Source organism: Photinus pyralis, unplaced genomic scaffold (assembly GCF_008802855.1).
Source record: "Photinus pyralis isolate 1611_PpyrPB1 unplaced genomic scaffold, Ppyr1.3 Ppyr1.4_LG4, whole genome shotgun sequence".
In the NCBI taxonomy this organism is placed as follows: Eukaryota; Metazoa; Arthropoda; class Insecta; order Coleoptera; family Lampyridae; genus Photinus; species Photinus pyralis.
The window spans coordinates 47,990,062-48,011,279 of NW_022170511.1; the positions used below are offsets into that span (position 1 = coordinate 47,990,062).

A 21,218-nucleotide genomic window follows, 5' to 3' on the forward strand; every position below is an offset into this window, starting at 1 on the left:
TCTCTTGAAACAATATCCATATTTAATTAACAACATTTGTTATACAAATTGAGATCAACATAAAATCTCGCATAAGAAAATAATAACTAAACGACTAGATTTTAAAACTTTATCTCTTACGATAATTATTAAAATGTAATTATCTACATTATAAACTATTAAAATTAATTACTGTACAGAGGCATCTTTTTTATTAACTAATGTTGTGTATTAAATCCACTACCGATATAGTGCATTTTGTCAAAATCATGTTTTATACCAGAAAATCGAAAACTAGTTGGCACCGTTAAGAGCTTCCATTGAGAATATCAATGTGCAAAAAGAAACCAAACACGATTTTCCTATCTTGTATAATTTTTTTTAATTTACTTCCTCCACTGTCAAACAGACGTTGCCGCTTCGTAACACGGCGGAGGTCCCAAATGAGGTCCACAGTTACAGTCGATTTGTTGAGACGGATTACCTCTATCCAGTAACGCACCTTTCTCAAGTTCATTCATTTCTTGCACATTATTAGACACATTCGTGCTAGTACGTTGCCTACATAAATATGGAGTATCTGCCGGAGATGGTGTATCCGAACCCTACAAAATAGTAACCATATTTACAGTTTCGCACATAAATTGTTATCTGGTACAGTATTCTTTGTGTACCATGTTTTATAAAAAAGTTTATTGTTCCTCTCAATATCGCTGTAAGTATAAAGCTGGTCATGCGCGCCGTTGGAACCAACCTCTAAACTCCCAATGAATGAGCAAAATTTATAAGCGCATAGACGTTAATAATGTACAAGGCATTAAAGGAGGTTGTCTAAATCCAGTGGCGTGCGATTTGTACTTTTAGAGTACCTACTTCTGTTTAAATATTTATAAAATATACTTACTGATCATGTCTAATTACTAATTGATTGCCCGGTTCCATTAGATTTCAGTTTGTCAAATGCAGGAAAACAAATTAGTTACCGGGCGAAACCGGGTTTTTCAGGCAGGTGAAATGAATAGAAATTGGGAAAAAATAATTAAAACAGCTGAATTTTTCCGCGGCTGAAATCACGGTGGTTGAAAGGGGTGGAAAGTGGTATTTTGCAAATTGTGGCCAAACTATTGATTTTAGACGAAAATGTTAAATGCAAAAGTTATAGATTAAAAAAATTAGCAACTTTTGTATCTGCACTATTTTCACATAACCCCCAATTTTCCTAGAAAAACCGGAAAAACTGTTTTTTTCGTTTTTATTCTTATTTTTGCGAAAAAATGTCGTAGGGGTTTGAAATTTGGAGGTAACATAACCTGTTTTATGATAAAACAGAAGATATTTGGGCCCATAAAGTTGAACCGTTTCCAAGATCTCACGATTTCTGTAAAAAATCACCTCTTTTTCAAGGGGATGAAAAATCTTTTTTTTTCATCGTACAGAGGTGCGCGGAGTAGTAAAATTTTCGTAACGACTTACATTTTAATAATCAAAAATAAAAAATATTATTTCAATAGAAAAATTTCAAGAAAAGCGGCAAAAACGGGGGGAACAGTTTTAAGATACACCGTTTTTGACAGTATAGGCTTTTTTGCAAATAAATTAACGTGTTGGATCCGCGCTAATAAAAAGTTTTGGAAATCTGTCTTCTCTCTCCTCTTTAATGTTTCTAAAATATTTTCTTTTGTTTCCCAGTGCCCAACTGCCTTAATTAAAACATCTTTATTATTTCTTTTTTCTGCGCATTTATACTGCAATAAAAGCAATTCAAAGTAAAATCGAATTCTTTTGCTTCCTGAACAATTTGTTTTTGTTCACTAACTCTTCTTTTACAGCTGATGGGATTAAGCTGGGCCTATTGATCGTTAATTTACAGGAATTATGAATAAAATCCTCATAAAGTTTATTCCTGCAGGTTTGACATCTCAAATCATTTGCTTTTGGCCGGTAACACCAACGTTCTTATAGCATATTTTGCAAGTTTATCAACAGGCCCAACGCAATTGCATCAGCTATAAAACAAGCAGGAAGAAGAATCAGTGAACAAAAATAAATTGTTCAAGAATCAGGAAGCAAGATACATAATTCGATTTTATTTCGAATTGCTTTTATTGCCGTAAAAATGCAGAAAAAAGAAATAATGAAGATGTTTTAACTAAAACAGTTGAGCATAAGATAACAAAAGAGAATATTTAGGCAAACATTAAAGAGAAGGAAGAAGACAGATTTCGAAAAAATCTTTATTAACATCCAACATGTTGATTTATCATGTCAAAAACCGTGTATATCTTAAAACTGTTTTTCCGGTTTTTGGCGATTTTCTCGAATTTTTGCTATAGGAATAATTTTTTTTGTTTATTAAAATATAAGTCTTCCCGAAAATTTTGCTACCCCGCGCACCTCTGTACGATGAAAAAAAATAGATTTTTCATCCCCTTGAAAAGGAGGTGGTTTTTTTCAGAAATCGTGAGATCTTGGAAACGGTTCAACTTTATGGGCCCAAACAATTATCTTCTGTTTTATCATAAAACAGGCTATGTGATCTCCAAATTTCAAACCCCTATGACATTTTTTCGCAAAAATAAGAATAAAAAACGAAACAAACATTTTCTCCGGTTTTTCTAGGAAAATTGGAGGTTATGTGAAAATAGTGCAGATACAAAAGTTGCTCATTTTTTTAATCTCTATAACCTTTACATTTAACATTTTCGTCTAAAATCAATAGTTTTACCAGAATTTGCAAAATACCACTTTCCACCCATTTCAACCCCCGTGATTTCACCCGCGGAAAATTCAGCTGTTTTAATTATTTTTTCCCAAATTCTATTCATTTTACCTGCCCGAAAACCCGGTTTAGCCCGGTACCTAATTTTTTTCATACAAAAATATTATATAGCCTGGACTAATAAGATATACTTACTGGGCATGTCTAATTACTCTGTTAATGGATTGCCCGGTTCCATTAGATTTCAGTTTGTCAAATGCAGGAAAACAAATATCGCACGCCACTAGATCTACACAACTTCCTTTAATTCATTGTATAGTGGGAGTCTAGAGGGTAGTTCCAAACTATTATATGAAAGTTAAATGCATTTCGTCTATCATCCTAATTATTGCTTTTTAAGAAACACACTTGTCCCTTTGTTTTGCAATTGGTCAACGTCATTGACTCTAATTTATGCATTTAACTTGGGAGTATATGGCAAATTATTTCACTTTGGCACATCAAATTCGCAAATAAAATACCAAAAAACGAAATAATAAAAATTCTCAGAGTTTTTGAGAATCTTCATGCATTTATTAAGTAATACTTTCTTTCTGTCAATCATTTAACATTATCTCTAAAGAATTATAATAGTAAGTTAGTAAAGATAAAATTATACTAACCGAGAGACAAATAAAATGTTTATGGCATGCTACAAACGCGCTTTGGTGAAAAACAAGCAATGACAACTAAGAATAAACCCCATAAAAATAAATTAAATTAAAAAGGGTTAACCCATCACCGTGGACATTCATGCTCCTCTACTTCGGTTAACATTCACCTGAGTTAAGCTATACTGCAGAAGAAAAGTTACTAAAATCGCTACGATAAATAATAAATCACCTGTTTCGACGGTCCACAGCAAGTGTTCAATATACAGGTATCATTCGACGTGCTCCGAGGACAGTCGAGTATACAATCTTCGGTTTGCTGTTCGTTCTCCTCGGTGCTTTCCGGGTATTCACGATAGTCGATAAATTCGGGTTGAATTGTCGTCGAATGAATTCCTTCGTTATGGAAAAACTCTTTCACTTTCTCCGCTATTCTCATGTATTCCGATAGGTTTCTACATCTTATGTGCGCCGATGCGATAATGCGGTCGCCGGCAAGTTGCCAGACGTGGAACTCGTGCACGGCGAGAACACCGTCGACTTTTGTCAAAAGGCGCCTTTGAATTGCGTCGATTTGTATATGCGTAGGAACTGTTTGTAATAAAATTAAAGCGGAATCCCTCAAAAGTGGCCAAACGGAACGTAAAATTAAAATAACTAAAATAACACTAAGTCCCGGATCGATGTAATCTTTGTACTTCCAATCCGTTAGCCAAAATATTGTGGCGGAAATGATCACAATAACCGACCCTAACGCGTCCGATAATACGTGCAAAAATACACCTCGCATGTTCATTTGCCCCGCCGAGGAGCCGTGCGAGTGACCGTGCATCGAGTGCTTCGCACTAACCGCAGGCGGGGGGCTCGGGTAGGTTGCATCATTTTCATTGTCATCTGTGACGGCTAATTGACTCAGTCGATTACGGCTACCCGACAGTCTTCCGTGGGAGTGCGACGAACCACCGTGCTCTGAAAGAAATTAACACTTAATATGTAATATTTCAATTTAGTTAATAATAATAATTAATAACAATTTACAAACACAAACTAAGAATTAATACCGTATGCCTTCCTTTGAATAAAAAATCGTACCTGTAAAAACCGTCACAAAATCTCAACAATACAAATCGAGGTAATCCTGCTGCCAATGAAATTATAGGTTAGAATGAGGTTATGTTTCCCGTTTGCTTTAAACCGTCGATGAAAAATCTCCGACGGAATCGAGAATGCTAGGATGAATCAGATGACAGTTGCCTACTTCTAATTTGAATTTTCGATGCAACATGGCGCCGGGCTCGTATGGTCACCACTGTCTCTATTCCCAATATCATTTAAATAGCCAAAAGGGAATTTCATATTTTGCTGCACGCGCATACACTTTTTTGGACTCCTGGGACCTTGAAACATAAAGATCCGGGGAAATCTCAAAATCAAATTGGGCGAAAGCCTATCGAGGGCCCAGAACAAGAGAGGGATAATAAATAAATTAACCTGGAAACCAAGGTGATGAATTTATCTTGCTGGACACAATTGTGGCAGCATTATTGTAACCATACAAAATCTACCAATTCGGTTAAACCAATCAGATCAATGATAAATTGGAAAAAAAATGGACGACATAGAACATTATGGCCACACTGTCTTTAGGAATGCAGTAATTTTATGGAGACAGTGGCGACAATAAGAAATGTTTGCAGATTCAAGCAATCCATTCCAATCCCCATCATTCATCGCCACAATTTTCTGCGTCAGCAATTAGTTTGTCTATAGTATCAATCAATCTTTATTTGTCCGTATACCAAAAATAGGTTTTGACACGTCAGAAAATATGGTAAATATTAAATTAGTACAATGCATATATATAAAAAGAATAATAAAAACAGTTTAAAATTTCAAATAAATAAAAGCTAGACAGACCATGTGGCTAAAACAGAATATAGATTATAAACAATTTAAAATTTTAGTTAAAAAGAGACAAAACAGAGATAAAATATAAACAAGTAAAGGTAAAAATGACTAAAGAAAATACTACTACACAGGCACAAAAAGTTCAAGTAAACAAACAATGAAATAAATAAATATCATTAAAATTATTGAATAGATCTCCAAGGCGTATGTAAATATTCACTAACGTTATAAAAAGAATGACTTAATAAGTGCGCCTTAACGACTCTTTTAAATTTAAAAAAATTGTAAAGTTTAATACAATCAGGAACGATATTGTATAAGTCGACCCTTAGACTGTTATTTTTAGACCTACTTAGTTTATAATAGGGCGTTTTTATTTTTTTGGCTCCTCGTGTAGAATAGTTGTGAGAAAAGTCATTGGTTTCAAATTTATTTTTGTTTTTATGAATTTCCAATATGGTGTAATATATGAAAATAGATGGAAGAGGCATATTTCATTTTTTAAAAATAGGTCGACAGTGAGCACGATGGTCACCATTTACGATTATACAGATTATTTTTTTTTGCAATAAAAACGCCTTGCTCGCTTTGGAAGAGTTACCCCACAAAATTACACCATATTGTAAATGTGAATGAACTAAAGAAAAATAGCACGATCTTAGAGTGGCTATACAAAGTGATCGTTTTAAATTCCTTAAAATAAATAATGATTTGGATAACTTAGATAAAACTAAATCAATGTGATTGCTCCAAGTGAGTTTTTCATCAATATATATGCCTAAAACTTTAACATACCTGCCGGTTGCAACCTTATTGTTTGTGGAGAGGCTAATTATGCGAGTTTTATCTTCATTTATTTTAAATTGTTCTGATTAAACCAGGTTATTCCTAATTGTATTAAATTATGACTAAGGGCTAGAGTTTCGATATTTTGGTCCGAAATCAGTAATGATCTATCGTCAGCATATGCAACTGCGTGATTAGGATATATATATTCGAAAAAGTCATTTATGTATATAATGAACAGTAAAGGCCCTAATATGGACCCTTGAGGGACTCCATGCTTAGAATATATACCGTGTACAGGATATTAATTTGTACGTTAGAATGAGTAGTTATTTTAGTTATTCGTTTGAGAATGAACGCCACTGGAAAGCCTTTAAATTACGCCCGTGGGCTATTTTTGATAAGGTTTCATGTTCAGGCGACATGCGTGTTTGGTTTGGTTTATAGAGAGCTCATTTTGAATTGTTGTTGCGTCGCGGTTAAGAGAGATTTTTTTGTTTATGCAATGTTATTTTAGTTTTCTTGTTCACGGCCGGCGATAAAATCAGTTTTGGGTTTTTTGGCATTGTGGTTTTACTCACCCACCCTAATCTCTGGTACAACCGTCAATCAAACCACATTGCTTGCGATTATTAAGGTAGGTTGACATTAACGATCCCACTAGTCCCCTAATCCCATATAATTGAAGCTTATCTAATATAATATCAAACGAAACACAGTCAAAAGCCTTGGACAAATCACAGAGTATTAATGAAGAATGTTCCCCGTTCTCCCAGGATTTTACTACTAGAGATATAATTTGGTCCACAGCTTCTGTTGTAGAATGATTTTTTCGAAACCCATACTGACCACGATTTAATAATTTATTACACTCTAGATAGTAGATACCAAACCAGTGTTTCTCAAACTTTTTTTGTCTGCTGGCAAACTAAAATTAATAATCAACATTTATCTATTATTTATTTTGCCTTTATTTTTGAGTGGGCGGGGTTTCAGCCAAAGCTGCTCTACCAACCCAACCCACTATACATTTACAAATATCCATGCCCGAACCAGGGACCCTTATAGCACCACAGTTCAGCTTTAAACTGAACTGCGCCACACGGGCACCCCTATTATTTTTTTGCTTTTTTACAGTTAGTAGTTAGTAGTAGTAGTTAGTCTAAACATTTTTTCAAAGTTATTGTTACAAAATATAAGGGAATTTGTTTAAATCAAACGTCAAGAAACTCGTCAAAACCCCAATTACCAGTATAACAAAACACTATCATGTCACCTTTTCATTCAACCGGAATAGACTATGCAGGACCGTTTATCATTAAGGACAAAAAGGGCAGAGGCAGTAAAAAATCAAAATGCGACATTTCTTTATTTGTTTGTTTTTCCACCAAATCAATGCATTGCGAATTAGGCACTGATTTAAGTTCAGAATGCTTTATTGCTGCTTTAAGACGTTTCATTGGTCGTGCACATATTTTCTGGTTCGTTGGTGCCAAAAATGAATGTAAACCTGATGATTTTCCAAAGAATGACGTTACTGCAATAACCAATGTGATGCCAGTAGAAGGTAACACATGGCTGTTTATTCCAGCTCGTTCCCCCAATTCTGGCGGACTTTGGGAGGCAGGGGTAAACATCATCTAAAACGAATAATGTCAATTAATCCGTTAACATACAAAGATTTCAATATAGTATTAATTCAAATTCTCATCTACTAACCTCCTTAACTAGTGAACCCAATGACCTAGACGTCCTTACACCGGCCCATGTCTTAATCGGCCGTCCTTTTACTACGATTGCTGACCCAGACGTGATGGATATTCCAACATCAAGATTAAATCGATATCAACATTGAATAGACACTTGGAAAAGATGGTCACAAGAATACATTACCTAATGATCTCCAGCAATGGAGTAAATGACGATGAAAAGGAAAAGCTCAAAACTTGATGACATAATTATAATAAAGGAAGATAACCTACCTCCAACAAGGTGGAGGATAGGAAGAATTATTCAACTTCATCCCAGCATCGATAAAATAGTTTCTGGGAACTGCTACAGAGTTCAAAAACGTACTTCCAGTTGGAGCTAAAAATGAAGCTAGTAAAAAATGAACACTTTGGCGTTAACATTAAATTTGTAAGTTCACTTACCTGTTGTTCGTATTACCATTGTATTTTACTATTTACTTTTTTGATTTGTTTATGTGTTTAGAATGTATGTACAGGGTGAGTCAACGATTGCGCGGAGTAACTTAATGCCTTGAAGATAAGATTTTTCGATAGAATGCTTTTGTATTATGATATGGTTGAATTTTCTCTACATTTTAAAAATATTTGGAATTATACAGGGTGTGCCCAACAAGTAGGGCGCCTTAATGGTACAATTTTTTTAATAGAACCCCCTGCATTTGAATGCATTTTTGAATTTTACGTGTAATTGTACGTCTTTTTTATTATATGGTTAATATCCGAAAAGCTAATAGTTTTAAAGATAATTTGATTTTTAAGAAAAATTGGGCATTTGCAAGCGTCAGTATTTTGTCAAAATTATTACTTAAATTTTGATTTCAGGTTTTATCTTTTATCCTGGGTAAAAGTCAAATAAATACATGCACTATAAAACATAAAAAAAATAGCTTACAGGGTGTTTTTTTCTAGATCCAATGTTACAAAAATTCATATTAAAAAATCTCACTTTTTTTAAATGGAACACCGTGTATATTTTTCTGTCATCTTTTAGTTCCTCCAAAAACCTTCAACTTTTGATAATAATGTCCCATACCTATCTCTGATAGTTTTCGAAATATCTTGGTTTTCCTGGTTTTTATATTCTAATCTTAAATAAGTTATATGTAATTTACACAATAACGGGGTGGCCATGCAAAAAAAAGGCAATTTTTATCTGCCTCGTTCAAAGCTAAAATCATATTTTATAATTCATTTTTCTAATAATTCATTTAAGTCTATAAAAACTGGAGAATAAATTTGATAGTAAAAACATAAACAAATATCTTGGTTTTTCTACTTTTTATATTTTAATCTGAAATAAGTTCTAATTTACATAATACCGAGCTGAATATGAAAAAAAAATGAAACTAATATCACTGACTGGATGACATTAGGAGTTAAATTTACTTTGTAGTCAAATGTTTTTACTTATTCTCCAGTTTTTGGAAAATAAATTAATCGATATGATTTTCGTTTTGGACGAGATAGATAAAAATTGCCTTTTTTGCATGTCCACCTCACTATTATGTAAATTACATATAACTTATTTAAGATTAGAATATAAAAACCAGAAAAACCAAGCTATTTCGAAAACTATCAGAGATAGGTATAGGACATTATTATCAAAAGTTGAAGGTTTTTGGAGGAGCTAAATGATGACAGAAAAATATACAGGGTATTCCATTTAAAAAAATAAGATTTTTTAATATGAAGCTTTTCAACTTTGGATCCACCAAAAAAACACCCTGTAAGTTGCATTTTTAATGTTTCATAGTAGATGTATTTATTTGACTTTTGCTTAACCCAGGATAAGATATAAAACCTGTAATCAAAATTTCAGTAATAATTTTGACAATATATACTGACGCTTGCAAATGTCCAATTTTTATTAAAAATCGAATTATCTTTGAAACTACTACCTTTCGGATATTAACCATACAATAAAAAAGTCGTACAATTACACGTAGAATTCAAAAATGCATTCAAATACAAGGGGTTCTATTTAAAAAAATGTACCATTTGGGCGCCCTACTTTGTGGGAGCACTCTGTATAATTCCAAATATTTTTAAAATGTGGAGAATATTGAACCATATCATAATACAAAAGCACTCTATCGAAAAATCTTATCTGTTACTCTGCGCAATCGTTGACTCACCCTGTACATGTCCCAATTTCTAAATCCAAGAATTTCAAGGTCGGCTCAGTCGTATACAGGGTGATTCCTATAGTACCTGCCACCGTTTGGGAGCGTGTAGGTGGTGCGTAGGGGAGTATTTTGATATAGGACACTTGGGGTCGGAAATCTAAAATAAGGGTGCCAGAGCCAAATTTACCTTCTGGAATTTCGCGCCTGTAGGTAGGCAACCCAACCGGCCGGCGGTGCACACGGAGCGATCTCAGGCGGCGATGTGTGGCTGACACTTGATCAGAATTTTGTTTAAACCCACGAAATCCCGTCTGCAACGACGCGTATCAAGTGAATAAACACTATGGCAATAGTATAATAATAGTTGGCTAGATGTAGGAAGTGCATTGAGAACAACGGTGGCCACGTTGAACACTTGTAAACGTTATTGCTTTTGACTGTCGTTTTCCCTCCTTCCCTCCCATGTCGCTTCCTCGCGCTAACTCGCTCTGCATCGCTCCGCGCGAAACGTCGGTCGGTTGGGTTGCCTACATACAGGCGTGAAATTCCAGAAGATAAATTTGGTTCTGGCGCCCTTATTTTGGATTTCCGACCCCAAGTGTCCTATATGAAAAGACTTCCCCTAGGCACCCCCTATACGCTCCCAAACGGTGGCAGGTACTATAGGAATCACCCTGTATACAGCAGGATTGTATTCTTATAGGTATAATAAGTCCTTCGTGTAACCATACTCACCTAGGCACTTTTACACTACCAATATGTCATATTTTACTTTTACCTTGTACCAATTGTAACAATTACAATGGATACTCATTCACAGAACATTGGTTGCTACGTGCGCTGAACAAAAATCAAATTTCCTGTTTCATTTAAGAAGTAAACTATTGAGATGGTCATCAAAAATTATTTACCTTGAAATAAAAATAATCCAATCAAATTGACGATTAAGCCAATAACGCCAACAGTGAGCAATAACTGTGGATCGTGTATTTCCGTAGTTTCTATAAATCTTTTACACGCTTCGACAGTGATCGAAAAACAGAGAGCAACCAGGAAGACTGCATTTACTAGGGCGCCCAATACCTCGGCTCTCGCCCAGCCGAATGTATTTTTCGACCACTTCTTTGGGGACATCTGAAAAAATAAGATACTGCATTTCAATTACACATTGTTTAACGCTCTCTTCCTTACCTTAACAGAGAGAAACGCTACTATTAGCGCTGCGACGTCGCTTAACATATGAAAACTGTCCGCTACTAATGACATGGAGTTCGTGATGTAACCGACTATCAGCTCCACAAGAAAAAATCCTCCGGTTAGCCACAGCATGGATAGCAACCGACATTTTTTCCCCGAAAATCGACCCATTTTAACTGTAAAAAAAATCATTGATGAAATTAACGTTCGGTTATAGGCTTCACCTCGACAAGCTCTGACCTGGCCAGTTTTACTTAGTTTTATTCGATATGAGAGTGGTACCAACTGGTCGTGTTTTTTTTTCTATTACCTAATTAGTATTTTTAGACTTCTGAATGTTGAAACAAAAATGTGATTCAATGTGCATTACTTATAATAAGCCCATTTCATCTTCCATTGTAATTTGTACTACTTCCACATGAAAAGCAAATAGGTACAGTTTTCACGACATTAATATATATTATTATTCAAATCGATTACGACTCAAGCACAACTTTTATACTTAAAAAAATTTCCCACAAAAATTTCCACTTGCACTTAGCATATTCATATACGGTAATTATTTACTAAATTTAAATGAATGAAGCGTAAGTATATAAAGTCCACATAATGTTGCTATAAATAATAAAATTGTTGTGTTTAACCTTGCATTGTTTGTGAAGTTGTTTGTTTCACTTGAAATATAAAAGGTATTAAGTAATGGAAAATTAATTAAAGACTGCATGATTTTCTTGTCCTAAAGTAAGTAAATTCAAAACATGATAATTTCTTTATCCAAAAACAATACATAGACTTCAATGATAATCTATTCAAACAAGACTGGGATTTAGTATTTCTCAACACGGAATATTGTAGTCTCAGATTTTGTTGCTTCGGTAAAAAATAGAAACGATTTTGCAAAATATCTCCGAAAGTAGTCGTATTTTTTTCAGTTTCAAAACGGCATTTTGTTAAACATCAAAATACGCAACTTTGCCAAATTTAAACTACCTACCTATCTCTTACAGTTTTTGATATCCCATGGTGGCCCTCCTCAGCCTGTATATATAATGTGTTTATTACAAATGATTGTTGCACAATCTACCGTTTTCAAAATAAGGATACGGGGCAAAGTAAAAAAGTCGACTTATTCTCATTCTTTAAATAGAACACCCTGTTTATTCTAGTTGAAACAGATAGCATACTAAATTCTCTTTTCAAAACTATAGCACACTTGGGGCGATATCGAAAAAATATTCGAAAAAATTAAAAAAGATCGTTAAAGATTAAAAACGATCCAAATGATTAAAAAAAAATACAAAAAATGTCTTTTTAATCTTTTTGAATTGAATCTATTTAGAAAACGAGGTTAAGTCCGATAACTTTTTTACTAGACTCCGTATATTTATTATTATTATCACAAAGAAACACTCATAATAAACACATTTCCGATAACTTAATAAAAAAAGAAGAAACTTTACCCCATGATACTTTTACCCATAACAAATGCAAAAGACTGTAGACCAGTTTGGTTTTCAATATCGAGTTTATCCCAAAATGTTTTCAAAACATTATATGATCAAAAAAATGTGCAGGGCTACTCCGAATATTTAGACAGCGCGTAACGCGGTTATTATGAGAGATAGAAAAACATTTTAAATACAAAAGTTGTGGGGTTTATCATAAATCGCCAGAAAATGTTAAGTAAAAAAACAAATGAAGATCGGAACGTTAATAAAAAAAAAAAGCAAATGTAGTCAGTTTTTAATCGAACGTCCTGTGTAGTTTTTAAAAATATGTACGAATGCAACAGTTTCTTCGATTCCTGTGAATCGTCTTCATTTTCGACAGTCAATCAACAAGCTACAAAGGTTCAATGTTACGCCAATGGATGGCCGATTTGGTCTTTTCAGCCTTGGAAAAGAAACAATTGAAACCTTGAATTTTGAACTTTCTTCAAAAATTTACCAAAAGAAGAGATAAAACTTCAACTACTTACTAAATGTTTTCTATTATTAAATGATTAAGGTCAGTGCCGGATTAAAGTTCAGGCAGAGTAGCCTAGCCGCCCCGTGCATCCACCAAGAAAAACGTTTCATCAAACTAAAATTATATTTAAAAATTTGAAAACAATTGAATCTTATATCGTATGAAGAGGACTGTCTAATTTTTCTGCATTATTCTCTACATTAACATTAAAGTAGTAAGAAAGAGAAAAAATAAGCTTTCTAATGACGAATCACATGACCTATGTTGCCATTTAAAAAATCCAAGATGGCGGTCGCAGTCAAAATCAATGTGTAAAAATGGTACCAACCTCAAATACGAGTTCTGTAAATAAATTAATAAGACTGGCAATGTGCCGCACGATCGGGCAACACTGGGGGACAAATGACGTGACTTGGGTATTTGAGTAAGAACCGGAGACCAAGTGCTAGTGCCTAGAGCATGGCATGACACACGGTAACATCTCCAAGGTCAAAAAAAGCAAGAATGAGCATCAAAAGCATGGTGATTTACTTTTTTGATAGCCATGGCATCGTGCACAAATTGTGCCTCAAGGTCAAACCGTTAACCATTAACCGAGAGGCTTCAGAAAAGGGTCATGCGTGCGGGCCCAAATATCAAAAACAGCTGGGCGTTGTATCATGATTCATGGCAATGTTTGTGACCTGTTTCTTGTCCAATCCTGTTGCGCCTCAGCCTCCTTATTCACCCGACTGGCCGTTTCGGAGCAGTGCGACCACCAACACCGTGACACATGATTTTTATACAGGGTGTCTAAAACTGAGTAGGATAACATAGCTATCTTTGTTATTATTATACTAACAGATTCGGTTAAATTGACAAAGTTGTGTAGTTTTTGATGCTGATAGATATTCTGATGCGATATTTTGAAAAAAATAAATTGTTTCGTAGATAATTGGAAAATCGACATTTTTAAAAAGTTCAAACATTTTACTAGTTTAGTTTGAAATAAAAGTTGCAAAATTCGATGGGATAAATTCAATGGACGTAGAAAAATTTTAAAAATGGCGGTTTTCGTTCCTTATTTTAAATGGACGCCATATTGGATTTTTACTCAATTTGATACAATATTTTTTTCTCTTTCCAACCATGTGTTATCACTCAAATACATATTAAACATGGATAGAATTACAATTTTCATTTTTTCTCCATAGTTGGCCATTGGAACAAAACTAGCATAGAGACCTAATTGCCATTTTACAATGTAACATTTGTTTAACAGGAATTCATTGCACAAGGCTAGGCGCAAGGTAACTGCTGCAGCGAGCGCTACAGTACCTAAACAGTGCCGAATGTGCTCGGTTAATAATGAAATGCACTTTGAACATTTGTTATAATGTTAAATTCCGTTATTATATTTTTTTAGGTTAATTTATTCTTTAATAAAACTACTGGGCCAGACAATTGTAACATTGCAAAATGCAACGCAAAATGTCAATTGTTTCCATGGCAAACTGAAGAAATAATGAAAATTTTACCCATGTTTATTATTTGAATGACTTGTTATACATGGTTGAAAACATAAAAAGTAGGTATACAAAATAATACAATAAAACGAAAAAATACAAGTAATCATAAATCAAGGCCAAGAAAATGTAGTGTCCTATTCTGGTTGAGATTGAAGTGCTGTTGTGAAACACAGCGATCAGGTACCAGTTTTTTTGGGAAACTTAATACGGCAGACAGAATCTATCCTACTACGTTTGTTTCTGAGATACAGGGTGAAGACCTCGGTGAAGACGAAAAGTTTGACTTTTTGGGATGTTATCATATCTTACTACTACCGATGTAAGATAGAAAAGATAAAAACTGCCTATTTTAGATATTTTTACGTAGAATCCAGTGGCGTAGTCAAAAAACAATTTCTGTGATTCGACTCAAACTTGGTATTTTTTAAATGCAACACCCTGTATATTTTAACGTCAATTTGTTGCATTCTTTTTCGTGATTACATTGATGTATCCAAGGATCCATATTTTTTTTTATAGTTAGGTATATATTTTATCATATTTCTCAAAATTCTGACATTAAATGTTTCAACCGTCAGCCATTTTCATTGATTGGTATGGGCTGCCTTAGTTACCATGGAGACAATAAACAACACAAAATCGCCATGAATTCATGACCTACTATTTAAAAACTTCAGTAAAAAAAAAGAATTTAATTGATTATAAAAGTATAGGTATCAATGCAAACAATTGATGTTAAAATATACAGGGTGTTCCACATTAAAAAACATTCCAAGTTTGGATCAAACATCAGAAACGGTGGTCCAAAAGTTTTTTTGACTACGCCACTACGTAAATATATCTAAAATAGACAGTTTATACCTTTTTTTTCTATCTTACATGGATAGTAAGATACGATATCATCCCAAAAAGTCAAACTTTTTGTTTTCAACTGTTCACCTTCTGAGAAACAAACGTAGCCAGATGGATTCTGTTTGAGGTTTGAAAACAGCTTTGAACATGCGATACAATTCATTTTTATAATTTGCAATCATGGTGATGGGCCGCAGATAGTAGAACGGCGGGTCGCATGCTCATCTAAGGTGCTATCCTACCATAAGAGAGGTGAACTCATTATACTTGCCTTTGGGCAGCACTCAATACAGCGAGGGAAATACAATACAGGATGTTTTTTTGGGAGCTTTAGTTAAACGTTTCTGGGAAAGTAAAATACGTAGGTTTTTGAAAATGTGTACTTAGGAGTTACTCTGAAGGCCGAATCTATGTAAAATATTTTCAAAATGTCCACACTTCCGGAAACACCGGAAGTAGATAGTAATTCCGTTATTTTAAATGGCAACCCCTATTTTTTATTGCATTTTTGGATTCTACGTGAAATTTCAGTTCTTTTGATACCCATATGTCGATATCTGCCATTTATGGTTTTTAAGTTATTTTGACTTTAAGAAAAAAAATGGCGGATGCAGATGGTACCTTGATAATTGATTACTTGAAAAAGGTTATAGTCATGGCAACCCATTTTTATCAGTGCATAGAGAATGAATAGGGCTTTCTTTTAGTGTACTTAAAAAAAAGTTAAGTTGCGTACAACCGCACCTATGGAGATCCAAATTTAAGAAACTTCAAAGTCTATAAACTCAGTTTTTTTAAATGGAATGACCATGTTCTTAATATTGCATGAGATAGAGAATCGAAATTGGCATATTTTGATATTACATGTTCCTATAGCTATGTTTAACAGTTTCTGATTTATTCCCATTTCATTGAATTGATCTCGGAATTGATGCCATTTTTTTTCGCAGTTTCTTTTTAGTAGTTGGCCATGATTTTAAACAAATCAAGGAATGGATATTTTAATACCATTGATTCTAGTTCTAGTTTAAATAATTCATTAATAAATAACTCATTTATTAAGGATATAGGACGGAAAATTTTTGAAAAATCTAAACAGAGTCGTTCAACTGAATTTCTTAAACAACGTATAAGTCTGGAAATTAAGAGAGGTAATACGATATCTGTTCTAGCAACAATTCCATACCAAAAATGTTTCAACGAAGTTTTTTATATTTTGCATTGAATTTATTTTGTTAATCTTGCATTTGCAATTCAATTCATTTTCTTAAATATTCTCTTGTAGAGCTTTGTATCACTTGTGCTTCAACGGTTTGTAGTGCATTAGGGGTACAAAATTTCCAAAATTCATACAATTTCGTTCCAGTTTTCGAATGAATGTACGGAAAGCACGCGCCGCGATTCTGTCCATTTCACCATAAATAACAATTAAATTCCAAAATAGGTGAAACCACTGCGAGTCATTTTTCGATTTTTGAAAAACTTATGTTAACCTATAACAGTAGGTGACGGATTAGTGTCACTAGAATTGTTTAAAATTCAATTGTTATAAAATCATGGCCGACTACTAAAAAGAAAATCCGAAAAAAATAGTGTCAATTCAATAAAATGGGAATAAGTCAGAAACTGTTAAAGATAGCTATAGGAACATGTATTGTCAAAATATGCCCATTTCGATTCTCTATCTCATGGAATAGTAAGAACATGGTCATTCCATTTAAAAAAACTGAGTTTTTAGTCTTTGAAGTTTCATAAATTTGGATATCCATAGGGGCGGTCGTACGCAACTTAACTTTTTTTTAAGTGCACTAAAAGAAAGCCCTATTCATTCTCTATGCACTGATAAAAATAGGTTGCCATGACTACAACCGTTTTCAAGTAATCAATTATGAAGGTACCATCTGCATCCGCCATTTTTTTTCTTAAGTCAAAATAACTTAAAAACCATAAATGGCAGATATCGACATATGGGTATCAAAAAAAGTGAAATTTCACGTAGAATCCAAAAATGCAATAAAAAATAGGGGTTGCCATTTAAAATAACGAAGTTACTATCTACTTCCGGTGTTTCAGGAAGTGCGGCCATTATGAAAATATTTTACATCGATTCGGCCTTCAGAGTAACTCTTAAGTACAAATTTTCAAAAACCTACCTATTTTACTTCCCAGAAACTTTTAACTAAAGCTCCCAAAAAAACACCCTGTATACCTATTAAATGTGTTATTGTAGCCCTGTTGTGTGTAATTAATAGTTTGTTTCAAAATGTTAGCATTAACAAAAGTACTACGTCCAATAGTTTAGCTTTAGGCAGTTTAGGCATTAAACTAAAATCAGGTAGGTATACCAATCAATGACTAAAAATTCCCCAAAAATCATCAATTCACCAATAATAGTACAATAATTCGTTCTCATTCTAGCATCAAAATTGTTGCCAAGAGAATGACCCCCGAGAACGACATTTTATATGCGAAACAAAGAAAATCATTTCTAGAGATTTCGGAAGTCTTCTAGATCTTTTCCGTGACTTTCTAGATCTGAATCTTTTGTAAACATAAAGGAGTTTAGAAAAGACCAGAATCTAACGACATTTTAAGAAGTAGAAATATTTCACTGGGTCGTTCAAAGTTCTGTGGCCTGGAAAAAACTGTCTAGTGCTCTCTTCCAGGGACCTTTAGCTTTTTATGGAAACTCTTCCATAACGATTTGGGTCCTTTCAGACAAATTCTGAAAAAGGACAAGATCGTAATTCACTCAGCCATACAGTTCAAGTATGCAGAGGACTATATACCTACTTTTGACATCAACAGTACATTTAAAGTAATGTGGGAAGTGGACATCCCCTGGGTTTTTCCATACTTGGGATGATGAGTAATACAAACTAGGATGTTACCATTCATAATAACTGGAATTCTTTAAAATTAACAAAACAATATAATTGTTAAACTATGGTTGAGATTACCTACTACAAACAACCCACAAAACCTTTATCATCGCCTTTATCTATAATTACGAAAAATAATGGTTAAAGGAGGCCACGCAAAATGGATACAAAGGCTTTCAGACTTCCTACAAATTCCAAAAAACCCCACTCTCATACCAAAGCGGCAGCATACCAAAATCTGCTCAAAATAGCAATTAGGTAAGTGACCTCGGTTTACAAAGCATGTCCAAGAATTTATTGAGTCATTATTTGACGTAGGTAATTAACGGGTTATTGTTACACGTGTGTATAATCGATACTAAAAGCACTTGAATAAGTGCACAACGTGATAAAAATGACTGTCCGCGCAATTGTTCAACTATCGACAAGTATAATAAGACTAATACATACCGTGGATATTAAACAAAATCCTTGCGATTTATCTACTTCACATAAAGGAGATACTTGACATATTTGTATATGTATTTACTAATCTTCAACCAATAATTATTATTGAACGGACGTCGCAATCCTCGCACGCACCTTCACTAAATACAGTTTCTCGGAAAACATTATCTGGCACATAAAGAGCTGTCATTTAAATGCACTTGCAAAAACGTTTACTATTTTTTGACGTACAACATCGCATCACTTACGATCCCGATTCACGAATGACCATGCGAATGACTAAAAGAAAAATCAAGTTGGGCTCTTCCCTCTTTGTCGCACACTTCAGGGTCGCCAACCGTTCGTGTGGGGAATTAAATAATTCTCAAAAAATATGAAATCATTGACCAGCAAATTAATTAAAACTGTCGGATACATAATTCAATACGGCTGTGTTGTACACTGCGTGTCTAAATATTTGGGAGATATTGTTATGGTACTAAACCTGCATAACCTCATTCTTTTTGTGTATGAAATATTTCAGTGCTCGGGAAGATCAATGGAACCTACTGTATACTCGGATGATATTGTCTTTATCGAACACTTATCACCCCGCTTTAGGTATATAAGTAGAGGCGATGTCATTATTGCCAAGTGTCCGACGAATCCCAAGCAATACATTTGTAAACGGGTCGTCGGGTTACCGGGGGATAAGATAAAAACGGGTTTCACGACGTCACAAACGGTCCCACCGGCTCACGTATGGTTAGAAGGGGATAATAGAGAAAATTCGTCCGATTCTAGAGCTTACGGACCAGTTCCTTTAGGATTAATTTGTAGTAGAGCTATGTTTGTAATATGGCCTTTTAAGCACATTGGTAGTTTTGTATAAATATAATTGATACTGGAAATTATAAATTCAGTGGTAGGTACTCTTGAACAAAATTTCCGATCAATATGCTGGGAAGTAGGGAATCCCATATTTCATACCTGTAGACCTACAGGAATAGATTTAGCACAAGACTCATAAGTTTCAGACCCAACCTTATGTATGAGACTGTCGTAAGTGGACTATTCATTTTGATAGTGTGTTCAGTCTCCTTGTTGAAAAAGTGATCGACTTTTGCTTTCATTTGAATGCGTACACATTCTATTCAAAAATTGTATGGCATTTTAATAAAAAAACGAGCAGTATGAAATAAAATGTTTTACATTACTTGTATGTTAAATCAGTTAACGTTACTCGTTTCGAAAAAATTTGTTTCTAGTCTATAACTTTTTATTGAGAAGTCTAATCGAAAAAGTACGAATTGTTTTGGATTCTACTCACCAAAATTAATAAGAAAAAGTGTTTTCCCGAGAAATTTTGCTGTAGTCGATTTTTGGTAAAAAAGGAAGGTTGTACACTGCCTTTTTTTGAGGCTCGAAAAAAAAATTGTCTCAGATCGACCCGGAAAAAAATTTTCTTATAGAATGTGGCCTGTAGAATCCATAATTTCAAACAGTTTCAAGATTGGGCTACTAGTTCAAAAGTTACAGCCCTTTGAATTTTTTTTCGAAATTGGTTTCTAGTCTATAACTTTTCATTGAGAAGTCTGATCGAAAAAGTACGAATTGTTTTGGATTCTACGCACCAAAATTAATAAGAAAAAGTGTTTTCTCGAGAAATTTTGGTGCAGTCGATTTTTGGTAAAAAAGGAAGGTTATACACTGCCTTTTTTTGAGTCCCGAAAAAAAAATTGTCTCAGATCGACCCGGAAAAAATTTTCTTATAAAATGTGGCCTGTAGAATCCATAATTTCAAACAGTTCCAAGATTGGGCTACTAGTTCAAAAGTTACAGCCCTTTGAATTTTCTTTCGAAATTTGTTTCTAGTCTATAACTTTTGATTTGTACAGCACAAAGGTACAGCTTTAACGTGCTGTGGATAAGTATGCAACTGACTACATAGGTCAAAAATCTTTCTTAAGAAACATACGAAGGTCAGAATGGGCGTTTCCTCTCTTGGGGATGAAACATTGTGGTCTAAACTAATGAAAACTGTCAGCAAGTGTTTTTGATAAAATCACCATTTCACGACTAATCGGATTTATGGCTCAGTGGTAAGAGCATTGGGTTATAAATCCGGAGGTCGGGTGTTCGAACCTGGGTTGAGGTGAATTTTTCATCTGTGGCGGAGATGGAAATTACCTTAGACCAGTTCCGAGCATTCTACCGGCTACTCCGAATTAGGTTTTCCTAAGTCGTAAGGTAAATACCGGAGTAGTATAGACCATCTTAAGACCTTCTGCATAGGCACCTCTAAATAGCATTATGCGGGTCACTCTGTAATTGGGCGCATGCCTGTTGAGGGCCCAAAAACAAGAGAGGGATAATAAATAAATAAATAAACGACCAGATTAATTAAAAAAGAAAAAACTAGTAATTTTAAGACTTTTTAATTATCGAACGACTGCGTATGAGGCG

General features: G+C 34.2%; 2 protein-coding genes across 5 annotated transcripts; one reads left to right on the plus strand and one right to left on the minus strand.

The window, feature by feature from the left end:
- Positions 1–19,052, minus strand: LOC116167860 (zinc transporter 1). Of its 4 annotated transcripts, none has more exons than XM_031483435.1 (5): positions 18,777–19,052; positions 11,111–11,292; positions 10,831–11,053; positions 3,581–4,317; positions 1–584 (listed from the first exon to the last, which is right to left on the minus strand). In XM_031483435.1, exons 2-5 carry the CDS (start codon positions 11,285–11,287, stop codon positions 381–383), a joined length of 1,341 nt encoding a protein of 446 aa, XP_031339295.1. In that variant the 5' UTR covers positions 11,288–11,292; positions 18,777–19,052; the 3' UTR covers positions 1–380. The 4 variants fall into 4 exon arrangements, with proteins under 4 accessions (XP_031339295.1, XP_031339298.1, XP_031339299.1 ...); XM_031483439.1 differs by lacking the exon at positions 1–584 and adding an exon at positions 3,223–3,528; XM_031483437.1 differs by lacking the exon at positions 1–584 and adding an exon at positions 3,223–3,533.
- A 37-nt stretch (positions 19,053–19,089) lies between these two features.
- Positions 19,090–19,968, plus strand: LOC116167861 (mitochondrial inner membrane protease subunit 1). The gene is made up of 2 exons (XM_031483440.1): positions 19,090–19,248; positions 19,297–19,968. The coding sequence occupies exons 1-2, from the start codon at positions 19,147–19,149 to the stop codon at positions 19,642–19,644; spliced, it is 450 nt and encodes a 149-aa protein (XP_031339300.1). The 5' UTR covers positions 19,090–19,146; the 3' UTR covers positions 19,645–19,968.
- The last annotated feature ends 1,250 nt before the right edge of the window (positions 19,969–21,218 follow it).

Excerpts from the sequence above, each read along its gene's own strand:
- LOC116167860 (XM_031483435.1), bottom strand. The coding sequence starts at position 11,287 with ATGGGTCGATTTTCGGGGAAAAAATGTCGGTTGCTATCCATGCTGTGG. Across the intron at positions 4,318-10,830 it reads TGGATTATTTTTATTTCAAG|AGCACGGTGGTTCGTCGCAC; the intron begins GTAAATAATTTT and ends AATTTCTTTCAG. Across the intron at positions 585-3,580 it reads GCTGTGGACCGTCGAAACAG|GGTTCGGATACACCATCTCC; the intron begins GTGATTTATTAT and ends ACTATTTTGTAG.
- LOC116167861 (XM_031483440.1), top strand. The coding sequence starts at position 19,147 with ATGAAATCATTGACCAGCAAATTAATTAAAACTGTCGGATACATAATT. Across the intron at positions 19,249-19,296 it reads ATTTGGGAGATATTGTTATG|TGCTCGGGAAGATCAATGGA; the intron begins GTACTAAACCTG and ends GAAATATTTCAG.